Genomic DNA, 13,338 nt, shown 5'->3' on the forward strand with positions numbered 1-13,338 from the left:
TCCCTCTGTTTAGATTGTCCTCCCTCCTAGCTTAAATGCTGCCTTCTCCAGTGAAGCCTATTGATGGGCTACAGGCATTTGGAAGCTCAGCTGGGCTGGACCTCCAAGATGTCTCACTCACATGGCTCAGCTGTCAACCATAGAGCCTACAGTGGCCTTTCTATGTGACTTGGGCTTCTCACAGCCTAGCAACTGGATTCCATGAGAGAGTCCCCCAAAAGCAAGTGTTCTAAGAAACCAAGGCGGAAGCTGCAAGGCTTATTCCAACCAAGCCTTGGGTGTCATTCAGCGTTACTTCTGCAGCGTTCTACTGGTCAATAAATTCACTAAGCCTAGTCCAGATTCAAGAGGAGAGGAATTAGACTCCATTTCTCAATAGGAGGAGTAACGAAGGATGTGCAGCAGTCTTTAATCCAACAAATTTGATATGCTTCATATGGCACTTATATCACATTGCCTTGGGTGGTGGGCTTCTCTCTCCTGCTGCAGTCTGACCTCCCAAAAGCAGAAATGAAGCTCCACCCACCCTGTGTTCTCCATGGTGCCCAGCACCGTATAACACTTCATGAACGTTTCATGAATGAAGTCTGTTTTCATCTCTCCATAAGAGAACTGTTAACGTAAACTCCTATGATATTCCAAGCAATCTTATGACGCTCGGGCAAGCTTGGTTTTCCCTCTAGAGTTCTCATTTAGTACACTTATTTAGTACTCTAGCAGCAACAGGAGTTACGGGAGAGAATGGAAATGGGAAACTGAGAGAACTGTCATGCTGTTTAGATATGCCTGGGCTCTCCTTCAGCAAGATGGCATTTGCCTTGGCTACCTTTTCAAACTGTCAGTTCTGGGGTTCACCTTCAATTCCTAAAGGCAAGGGTTTGCCATTCTCACATCCCTGCTCTCTTCCTTTAGTTGATGGAGAATAAGCCAAGCAAAGTAAGGATTAGTTAGCCCTTTAAAAAAACAAACAAACAAACAAACCCATTGCCATCGAGTCAATTCCGACTCTTAATGACCTTATAGGACAGAGCAGAACTGCCCCATAGGGTTTCCAAGGAGCCCCTAGTGGATTTGAACTGCTGACCTTTTGGTTGGCACCTGTAGCTCTTAACCACTACGCCACCAGGGTTTCCAGTTAACCCTTTAATACCACCTAAATGACAATGATAACACTTTTTTATCCGGGGTGTGTGGGGATTCATACCTTTTGAAGTTTTAAAAGCCCCTACAGGAAATAAAAGTAAATACGGTTTTAAAAACAATATCCTGGGCTGAGAGAGAAAGGAATGTAGGATGAATCATCAAAGCCCTGTTTGAAAGGGAAACCAGAGACCCATCCATATTTGCAGGTGGCAGCCATAGCCAAGACACCCTCTACCAAGCCCACCTGGGATCTATGCTGAAAGCATTTAGTATGTTTTCAGATTTGCTGTGTTTTATTTTGGCACCAAACTTATTACATCTTCACTGAGCTTCCACCTCTCTGCTTCTTGTCAGGTTGTTAAAGAAATCTTAATCCTCTTGTCTACTGAGTGTGTTAAAATAACAAATCCAATAGCCTTTGTCAACCAAACCTGCAGAAGCATTAACGAGGGATTTCCCAATTCTCTAAAATCATTGTATGCACCCTCCAAGACGTTTTGATTTTGTAAATGGAGGCCTATCTTTTGGTAAGGAGCCACTGACACAGTCAGGCTATTTTCCCTCCCTGTGTACTCCATCCAGTTGGCAGGAGGGGCGGGTCACGGGGAGCCCTGCACAACTGCAGTACGGTATTTTTAGGGAAGAGTGGAGTACACTCTTGGCCCTGATCTGCCGTGGTCCTCAGCCGGTTCTAGCTTCTAGTCTGTTTTGATCTGTCTGCTCTCTATATGTGTTTTGGTTCCTCTCCAGGTGACCCAGAAATTAGACAGACACTACCTCATCTGCCTTCTTTGCCTCCTTGTGCTGTGGATCCTCCGGGACTGCAGCCATGTGCCCCTCTAGTCCCCCGGTGGGACTAACCCTTCAGTCTCTGCTCAAGATTCCCTTGCCCCAGGACCTCCAGGCAGCCCAGGAGTTCAGCCTCTGCTCAGCTTCCTCATGCAGCCTAAGGCTGTGAATTTTTTGTTCTTCCTGCACGTACTTGAAAGTTGCAGGAAATGAGTAGGGCTGCCTCTGACCCTCTCATACCTAAGCCCTCAATACCGCCATCTCTCCTGCCTTCCCCATGCCCTTGCAGCGTGGGGCACCAGTGGGGAAGAGCATGCTCTCAAAATTCCCAAGTAGGAAGCAGAGTGGAAGTCTCCTCTAAAATCAGTTTCTCTTACATTTCTAAGAAAAGTCCAGCACATTCTTCCCACTCCCTAGGCATTATCTTGGGGAAGTGCCAAGAGGAGTCCATGACTTACCTTGTCCTTACCTCTCTCACCCCAGAAGGAAGGGCTTGTCAAACCCTTTTCTGAGCATGTGAAAAAACTGGTGATACCAGCTTATCTCCCCTTTTCAATGTTTCCTGTCTCACGTAAAGATGACACATTTTGCATACTATCAGGACTTTGGCATTGTCACGTTTCTGAAAAATGCTAGTCCAGGGTTCACATTCCAGATGGAGAGAGAAAGAGGTGCAGAAAATAAATAAATATCATGTATTAATTTGAGATGGATTCTACACTTTTCATAGTACAGTATTCACCTCCTGGGTTGCTATTTACTCATTGAATTTGGATGGAGGAAGGAGAGCAACAGAGATTTTCTTTTCTCCACAGAGAATGAGTTAAATCGAAACTTTAATAGAGCTCTCTTTCACACAGTTGTTCAATACAACAATTGAAACTTCTGAAAAGTCAAGCAATCTAGAGAAGCGCCTGGAAATACTACTGGAGCAAACTCTCCTGACTGCTTATGTCAACGTTTCAAGAGGACTTTTTGAACAACATAAACTCATCTACAGCTTTATGCTCTGTGTTGAGATTATGCGTCAGCAAGGAAGTCTAACTGATGCTGAATGGAATTTCTTTCTCCGAGGTTCTGCAGGACTAGAAAAGGTACTTGTTTCACATTTAGGTGGTGAATGCCATGCTAGATAGACTCCACACGCACCAGCCAGTGCTCCTCAGGGACTCTGGCGGCTGTGTGGCCCAGGGGAGAGGGAGCTGGGGGTCAGGAAGCCCAGGGAATAGCTCAGCTCTGCTCCAGCCAGCTGTGTAACATTGGTAACTTTTGACCTCATTACACACCATTTCTTCAACTGTAGAAAAGGGATGCCATGAGTACCCTTCGAGTAGTAGATGTGAACATATTTTGAAAAAATGACTATCTTACAGATACGAAGAGTTAAAATCTGACAGAAGGTGTTTATAGTGCCTTGTGATTCAGACTTGGCAATACTGTTTTTGACATCACAGCCCTCTCTTGCCTGCAGACATCACTCATTATAAAACATGGGAAGTAATAACTTGATTGCCACTTTCTATAATCCTGTAATACAAATTCTGCTACAGGTCCCTTCTTCGTGTTCATCTTTTTATCTTTCCTGCTCCAACTCCTTAAACTGGCCTAATTCTCTCACATACCACAATCCCCCCAGCCCTTGCCTGTAATTCCATCTCAGTCCCACTCTAAATTCTTGGCTCTGTCCTGCCAGTCTCAAGCCCTGCCCTTAGCCCTTTCAAACCTGACAGCTGCACCTGTTTGGGAGTATTTCGAGCCTCTGCTTATCGCTGGGAAGTTGAACTTGGCGCCTCTGTTTCACTCTCAGCACCACATGCTCCTAGGACAAGTCTAGACAAAGCTTCTCCATCAGATGATCCTTTCAGTCTACCCCCCTCTGCCTGCCTCTATCTGGCATCCACACATATTCTATTCATTCTTACTTAATGCTATCTTAACCTTATAAACAGGGTAACACTTAATGTAGGACTTGCTAAGTGTTTTATGTATATTAACCCTTTTATTCCCCTCAATATTTCTCTTAGGTGAGTTCCTACTTTTATCCCTAGTCTACATGTGAGATAGATGAGGCACAGAGAGGTTAAGTAACTTGTCATGGTAACCTAACCAGTGATCATAGAATCACATAACCAGCGCGTGACAGAGTGTGATTCAGACCTATTTCTAAGCTTCCAAAGCCTACGCCTAGTCCAGTACAACCTACTGCTTCTCGTGAGCATCTTATTTTGAAATAAATTTTAAATGTTTTAAAACCATCAAACTTGAAACTTAAAGTTGCCCAGAAATAATTTTCAAACTTTCTTTTCCTCTACTACAGGGAAATGTAAATGAGTGTTGACTGATTTTTGTTTCATTTTGTTTTTTTGCTTACTGACTTTTTTATTTTATTATTGTTGTTGAGAATATACACAGCACAACACACTCCAATTCAACAACTTCTCCATGTACAATTCAGTCACATTGATTCCATTCTTCAAGTTTCACAACCATTCTTACCCTCCTTTTCTGAGTTGTTCCTCCCCCATTAACATAAACTCACTGCCCCCTAAGGTTCCTCTTTAATCTTTTGAGTCGCTAAGAATCCCATACAGATAGTTCTTAAAAAAGCATAATGCTCAAAAAAAAAAAAAAAATACTCAAGGCACCCATTTTTTACTAGTTAAGCTAAACTATTATTTGTTTTTAAGAAGACTTCAGGGGATATTTTTGGTTTAAATTTTGAAGATTATCTCAGGGCAGTAGTTTCAGAAGTTCATCTGGCCCTCATGGCTCCAGAAAGTTTGGAGCCCATGAGAATTTTAAATTCTGTTTTCCATTTTCCCCCTTTTAATCAGGATTCTTCTATAGAATCTTTGATCAAAATGTTCGGTAATGGTAACCAGTTCTGGTTTCATGGTTGACTGATTTTTTTAAAGATGTATCTGAGGCTGTATTTTACCTAATTATTTTATTTAGTTACCAGCATTTTAATAGTGGTATTTTCCATTTCATCACAAATGCTACATTTTTTTTTTCTTGGCCACATTATGGTCTAAATGAGATTTTCTGTTTTGATGTAAGAAACCAACACCATGTATAAAAAATTTTTCTGTGGAAAAGTATGCACTGAGTTTCAAATACCTGTGGCAAGACGATGTAATGCAGGGAGATGGTGTGACACAAAGGGCCCCGGGGAGGGTCTAGAGGAAATGGGGAGTGTCCAGGTTCCAGAGCGAGGGAGAGGAAGAGATACATACCCCATGGAATCTGGAATGTTCATTGGGGCACCAGATAAAGAAAATCCAGATAACAAAGCATAAATTTCCAGAAGGTGGCAACTACAGCAAAAGCCACAAGCGGACAGGGGTGAAGGCTGAAACTGGGGACTGGCTGGTGTGAGCAGAAGTAGGAGTTTCAGGATACTATCAAAGAAATGAGTTCAGGGACACATGGAAGGCATTTGGAACTGACACACAATGGCTCCAGTACCTTCCAGTTTATGTTAAATGTGGGCAAAGTGAAATTTGCAATTTCTGCAGATTGAGGTCTCCAGGCTATTCTCATTGACTGTATCCAGTCTATATAATTAATGTTTTAAAGTGATGATCTTTTAAAGTATTTTTTCTGAATGCTAAGAATCCAAAAAAAAGTAAGAAAGAGTAATATCACACCCAGAAGATTTTTCTTGACATCCATTATTTAAAATATTCATTAAAATTTATACAGAAGCCAGTGGTTTATTTTGCAGATTCTTATCAGAACTCAAAATATATCAAATCAATTAAGATTTGTATATTAGATGTTTAGAAATGCCTATGGAGACTAGCAACTCTAAGAGTATTTGGGACTATTGGGAAGATGACAGCATGAGCAGGTCTAAAATCTTGACCTTCCCACAAGAACACCAAGAAAAGCAACTAGAAGTCCATATTTAGCCCTGTAAAAATTCTGAAATGGTAGGCAAAGGACCTTGACAAGGAACTACAAACTGAATAAAGACAAGAACAAACCTCATACAGTGAAAAGGCACTTCTTCAATCATCCTCACCCCTCCCCCTCCTACTCTGGCAGTGGACAGCTACATCAGCACTCCTCAGCCTCTCCCACACCCCCAGCCAATAGACGGCTCTCCTGTGCACTAGGGAGGGCCATGACCTCTGTCTCTGAGACAAATAAGACAGATCTCCCTGGAGCGCTGTTCAGGGTGTGCCCACCAGTCCTGTTCCTGGCATGGCAGACAGACAGCTACAGTAGAGCCATAACTACAGCCCTAGTCAACCCACAGCTCTTCTGTGTACTAGGAGTGGCCCAGATCTCTGACACCAAAAGAAATAGAGTAGATCTTGCTAGTAAACCGTTCAGGGTGTATACTCTGACTGGTCTGGCGGTAGCTGGGAAGACAAAACTGTGGTCTTGCCAGAAACAGAGCCCTCACAGAGTGGGTAAGGGAGCGGTAACCTAAGCCTGTAGTCTGTGTCCCCCTGAGGGTGAATTGATAAGTGTGTTTTTTCAGACCTGTTTAGGAGACACTAAAAGACTAACACCTGGGTCTGGCCTGAACTGGAGATATCACAGGGAGAGAGAGGGAGCAGTAAGCAAAGTCTAAAGGCTATGCCTGCCTAAAAGTTTCTTGCAGCAATTATCACTGTTGAAAGCATCATATAATCAGGGGAACTGAGAAAGCTAACCCAAAAACCCAAACCAAACCCACTGCCGTCGAGTTGATTCCAACTCATAGTGACCCTGTAGGACAGAGTAGAACTGCCCCATAGAGTTTCCAAGGACCACCTGGTGGATTTGAACTGCTGACCTCTTGGTAAGCAGCTGTAGCACTTAACCACTATGCCAACAGGGTTTCCAGAAAGCTAACACCATGTAAAATTCTAACATATTGGCTTCAACAAAAAAAAACTCAAGGCACACAAAGTAAGGGAACGGTGATCCACTGAAGTGAACAAGATGAAAGAAAAGAAATGGTATTATGAAAACCCAAATAATGAACAGATTGGAAAAATACAACAACAAAAAAAAGTTAAAAGAACTAAAGGAAAACACAAAGTACTAAAGGAAATCAGGAAAACGATGCATGTACAAATCATGAGTATAAAAAAAAGAGATCAATACTATAAAAAGAAACCTAACAGATATTCTGGACCTGAAAGACAAAATATCTAAAATAAAAAACATATTGGAAGGATTTAACAACAGATATGATCTGGCAGAAGAAAGAATCAGCAGTCTAGAGGATAAGAAATTATGGAGACTGAGGAACACCAAGAGGGAAGGCTCAAGACTTCTGAGCACAGCCTGATGGAAATGTGGGACATCATTAAGCGAATTAACATATGCATCATACGAATCCCAGAAGAAGATGACAGAAAAGGAGAGGAACAATATTTGAAGAAATAATGGCAAAGTTTCCAAATCTGACAAAGGACATGAACTGCAAATCCAAGAACAACAATGAACTCAAAGTAAGATAAACCCAAAGAGATCTACACTAAAAAAAAAAAAAAAAAAAAACACTAAGACACATAATAATCAAGCTCTCAAAAACTAAAGATAAAGAGAGAATCCTGAAAGCAGCAAGAGAATAGTCAAATACAAAGGATCTCCAATAAGATTAAGTGTGGATTTCATCTCAGAAACCTTAGCCAAAAGACCATAAAATGATATATTTAAGGTGCTGAAAGAAAAGAACTGTCAACTAAGAATATTATACCCAACAAAACTGTCCTTCAGAAATGAGGGTGAAATTAAGACATTCCCAGATAAATAAAAGTTGAGAGAGTTCATAACCATTAGACATACCCCTTTAGAGTCCTTTAGAGAACTTCAGATGAGAAATAAAGGACACTAGAAAGTAACTCAAAGCCAAACACAGAAAGAAAGCTCTCTAATAAAGGTAATTGCATGGGCAAGTATAAAGGCAAATCTTAAGGTGTTTTTTCTTGATAATTCCAAATGTTATGTCTTTCGTGCTTTATGGTGACAAATGCATAGAAAAGAACATAAATTCATGTTACAGGTCACATGCCATATAAAGGTGTAATGGGGATAACAACAACATAAACATGGAGCAAGGAAGGAGTGGTTTAGGTATAGAGTTATTTTTATGTTACTGAAGTTAAGTTGGCATTTATTTAAACCAGGTTGGTACAAATGTAAGGTGTTGAATGTAATTATCATGGTAACCACAAAGAAAATACCTTTAGATATATATAAAGAAAAAGAAAAGAGAAGGGAATCAAAATTGTTCACTACAAAAAAATTGAAAAATACATATATACACAAAGATTGGCAGTATTGGAGGAAGTAGGGACAAAGAAGGCATAAGACACAAATTAAAGGAATTTTAAAAATGACAGAAGTCCTTCTTTATTGTTAATTACCATAAATGTAAATGAACTAAATGCTCCAATCAAAAGGCAGAGAAAGGCAGAATCAATTTAAAAAAAAAAAAAGAAATGAGCCCCAGCTATGTGTTGTCTAACATATAAGAGATACATCTTAGACCCAAGGACAAAAATAGGTTGAAAGTGAAAGAATGGGGAAAATATTTCATATAAATAATAATCAAAAGACAGCTGGCTAGCAGTTTTAATATCTGGCAAAATAGACCTTGAAGTCAAAATCTGTTATAACAAAGAAGAACATTATATAATGATGAAAGGGTCGACTCATTGAGAAGATATAACAATGCACCTAACATTAGAGTTACAAATATATAAAGCATTCACAGAATTGAAGGGAGCAATAGAAAGCTCTACAATAATAGTTGAATACTTAAACATACTACTTTCAATAACGGGTAGAACATCTAGAAAGAAGATCAATAAGGAAATAGAGGACCTGAATGACACTATAAGCCAACTAGACCTACCAGCGATATATAGAACACTCCACCCAACAACAGCACAATATACATTCTTCTCCAATACACGTAGATCATTCTCTAGGATAGATCATGTGTTGGGTTACAAAGCAAGTCTCAGTAAATTTAAAAAGATGGAAATAATAAAAAGTGTCTTCTCCAACCACAATGAAGTGAAATTATAAATTAATAACAGAGGGAAAATAACACAAACATGTGGAAATTAAACAACATACTGTTAAATAACTAATGAGTCCAGAAAGAAAGAAGGGAAGAAATTGGAAAATACTTAGAGTCAAACATAAATGAAAGCACAACATACCAAAACTTATGGGACACAGCAAAGAGAAATTCATACCGGCAAACACCTACATTAAAAAAGAGCAAAGATCTAAAATCAATAACCTAACTCTACAACTTGAAAAACTAGAAAAAGAAGGGTAAACTAAGACCAAAGCTACCAAAAGGCAGGAAAATACAAAGATCAGAGCAGAGATAAGTGAAATACAGAATAGAGAATCAATGAAACTAGAAGTTGTTTTTTTAAAAGATTAATAAAATTGAAGAACCTCTATCAAGACTGACAAAGACAGAAGATGTAAATATCTCAGATCAATAATCAAAGTACATTACAAATGATCCTACAGAAATAAAAAGGATCATCAGAGAATATAATTAACAATTGTATACGAACAAATTGGAAAATCAAAGTGAAATGCACAAATTCCTAGAAATACATAAATTTCCAACTTGACTCAAGAAGAAATAGGAGAGATTGAATCAGTAATCAAAAACCTCCCAACAAAGAAAAGTCCAGGACTGGGGAATTTTACCAGACATTTATAGGAGAAGTGACTCTAATCCTTCTTAAATTTTCCAAAAAATAGAAGAGGAGGGAATACTTCCTAACTCATTCTACTCATTTTGATAACAAAGGCAGACAAAGACACAACAAGAAAACTACAGATTAATATCCCTTATGAATATACATGCAAAATCCTCAATAAAATACTAGCAAGCTGAATCCAAAAACATATTTAAAAGATTACATAACATGATCAGTAGAATTTGTCCTAAGAATGCAAGGGTGGTTCAACATTAGAAAATCAATCAATGTAATACACCATATTAATAGAACAAAGGGGGAAAAAAAGCCACACAATTATGTCAATCGATGCAGAGGAGGCATTTGACAAAACCTAACATCCTTGCATGATAAAAAAAAAAAATCCAACAAGCTAGGACTAGAAGGGAAATTTCTTAGCCTGATAAAGAGCATTTATGAAAAGCCCACAGCTAACATACTCAATAAAGACTGAGAGCTTTTGCCTTAAGATCAGGAACAAGGATGACCACTCTTACCAGTGCTTTTCAGTGTTGTACTGGAAGTCCTAACCACAGCAATTAGGCAAGAAAAAGTAATAAAAGGTATACAAATTGAGATAGAAGAGGTTCAAACTGTCCTTCTTCTCAGACGAAATGATCCTATATATAGAAAATCCCAGAGAACCCACAAGAAAGCCACCAGAGCTAATAAATGAATTCAGCAAAGTGTCAGGACACAACGTCAACACACAAAAATCAGTTTGGTTTCATACATCATCAGTGAGAATGCTGAAAAGAGAAATTAAGGAAGCAGTTCATTGAAAATAGCATCTAAAATAATAAAACACCTAGGAATAAATTTAGCCAAGGAAGTGAAAGATTTGAACACCGAAAACTAAAAATTATTGTGCAAAAAAAGACCTAAATAAATGGAAGAACATTCATGTTCATGGATTGGAGGACTTACTGTTGTTAAGATGTCAATACTATGCAAAGCAATTTATAGATTTGATGCAATCCTTATCAAAAGTTCAGCATTCTTCTTTTTACAGAAATGGAAAAGCTAGCCATCAAATTTATATTGAAGTGCAAAAGCTCCCAAATAGCCAGAGCAATCTTGAAAAAAGAGAACCAAGTATGAGGACTCATACTTCCTTATCTCAAAACACACCATAAAGCTACACTTTCAGAACAGCCTGGTACTAGTATAATGATAGGCCAGAAGATTGATGGTTCAAACCCACACAGAGGTGCCTCAGAAGACAGGCCTGGTGATCTGCTTCTGAAAGGTCACGGCCTTGAAAACCCTCTGGAGCAGTTCTACTCTCCACACTTGGTGTCACCATGAGTTGAAATCAACTCTTCAGCAACTGATAACAACAACTGGTATAAAGATAAACATACAAGCCAATGGAAAACAATTTTGAGAGTCCAGAAATAAACCCATACGTACATAGTCAATTGGTTTTCAACAAGCGTGCTATGTCTATTCAATGGGCAAAGAATAGTCTCTTTAATAAATGTGGTGCCTAGGGCAACTGGATTTCCACATGCAAAAGAATAAAGCTGGACCTATACTCCACACTGTATACAAAAATTAATTCAAAATGAATCAAGGACATAAGTTTAAGAACTAAAGCCATAAAATTTTTAGAAGAAACATAGAAGTAAAGCTTCAAGACCTAGTATTTAACCATGGGTTCTTAGATGTGACACCAGAAGCACAAAAGACTAAGTAGATAAATGGGACTTCATCAAAATTTAAGATGTTTGTTCTTCAAAGGGCATTATCAATGACGTAAAGAGATAACCTATAGATTGGGGAAAAAATTATATATCTGATAAAGGTTTAATATCCAGAATACATAAAGAACTCTTACAACGTAATGACAAAAAGACAACCCAATCAAAAAATGAACAAAGACTTGAATAAACATTTCACCAAAGAAGAAATACAAACGCCCAACAAGAACACGAAAAGATGCTCAATGTCATTAGTCATTAGGGAAATGCAAAGCAAAACCACATAAGACAATGCTTTACTCCAAGGTGGCTATGATCAAAAAAAAAAAAAGAGAGAAAACAACAGGTGTTGGCAAGGATGTGGAGAAACTGGAACCCTCACCCATTGCCGGGTGGGATTGTAAAATGGTACTGCCTCTGTGGAAGACAGCTTGGAAGTTCCCCCAAATTTGAACATATAATTACCATGTGATCCAACAATTCCACTCCTAGGTGTATACACAAAAGAATTGAAAGCAGGAACGTAAATACCTGTACACCAGTGTTCGTTGCAGCACTATTCACAGTAGCCAAATGATGGAAACAACCTAAATTTCCATCAACAGATGAATAGTCAGAATTCTCTAGAGAAACAGAACCAGTAAGATACACATATACATAGAGAGGGAGAGAGATTTACTTCAAGGGATTAGCTCACATGATTACGGGGGCTGACGAGCCCAAAATCTGTAGGTCAAGCAGCAAGCTGGAAACGCTCAGAGGAAACTCCTCTGAGAAATCAGAAACCTCATTCACTGGTAGGGGAAATGTAAAATGACGCAGCTGCTTTGGAAAACAATCTGGCAGTTCCTCAAACAATTAATCCTAGAATTACCATAACCCAGTGCCGTCGATATGACCCAGCAATTCTGCTCCTAGGTATATATCCAAGAGAAATGAAAACATATATCCAACAAAAATATGTACACAAATGTTCATAGTAGTATTATTCATAATAGCCAAAAAGTGGAAAGAAAAATGTCCATCAAGGGATGAATAAATAAATAAAAAGTGGTATAGCCATACAATGGAATATTATTTCATCATAAAAAGGCCTGAAGTACTGATGCATACCACAATGTGGATAACCCTTGAAAACCTTAGGCTAAGTGAAATAAGCCAGCCACAAAAGACCACATATTATATGATTTCATTTATGTGAAATATCTGTAGTATTAAGGCAAATCTGTAGAGACAAAAAGTAGGTTAGTGGATGCCTCAGCAGGATTACAGGGATGAGGACGTGATAGCTAAAGGGACAATTTCTTTTTGAGGTGATGAAATGTTCTAAACTTGAGGTGTTGATGATTGCACATATCTGTGACTATACTTAAGTCCATTAGATTATACACTTTAAATGTGCGGATTGCATAATACGTTAATTGTATCTCCATAAAGCTATTTTTTGAAAATGCAGCCCAAGGCCTCAATCAAATATTCACAATATTTCTCAAAGAACTAGTTTCAGTCTACAATCACAACTGTTTCTCCGTCTTTTTTAAACTGTTAATCCACATATAAGCGCATCATGAAATATTAACATCTAGCATAATATGACTTCCCAGAACATTCTAGGCCTGTCTGAAACGATTAGACATGTATTCGTCCCAGCCGGGCTGAGATTGCCATCAGCCTTCCTACTCACACTGCTCCACTACTCGGCATTCTCCACCTCCTCGGGTTAGAAAATCTGGGGATCTGATTTGGAGACTGCAGTTTTCTAGAAGAAATGAAATCCTTAACCCCAAGAGGGATCATCAGGTCAAATTTGCTTTCTGTAATGTCACCCTGAAAAAGTTCCATCAGCTACACTTCTGTGCAAGGGTCAGGATTGATTCAAAACCATTTCTGTTTCACCATTTTTTTATTACTTGCCCTAGGTAAATGGTTATTTGTAACATGCTATTAGAGATTGAAAGGAGATCTGGTGACGCAATGGTTAAGAG

The 13,338-nt window shown here is 38.9% G+C and overlaps 1 protein-coding gene across 1 annotated transcript in view; it reads left to right on the plus strand.

The window, feature by feature from the left end:
* The window catches only part of DNAH6 (dynein axonemal heavy chain 6), a 302,643-nt gene that overhangs the window by 214,454 nt on the left and 74,851 nt on the right, over positions 1 to 13,338 (plus strand). Inside the window, exon 61 of the mRNA XM_064268785.1 lies at positions 2,793 to 3,026. Within this exon, the coding sequence (XP_064124855.1) occupies positions 2,793 to 3,026 (234 nt within the window). The remainder of the gene's footprint in view (positions 1 to 2,792; positions 3,027 to 13,338) is intronic.

This window comes from Loxodonta africana, chromosome 15 (assembly GCF_030014295.1).
Source record: "Loxodonta africana isolate mLoxAfr1 chromosome 15, mLoxAfr1.hap2, whole genome shotgun sequence".
In the NCBI taxonomy this organism is placed as follows: Eukaryota; Metazoa; Chordata; class Mammalia; order Proboscidea; family Elephantidae; genus Loxodonta; species Loxodonta africana.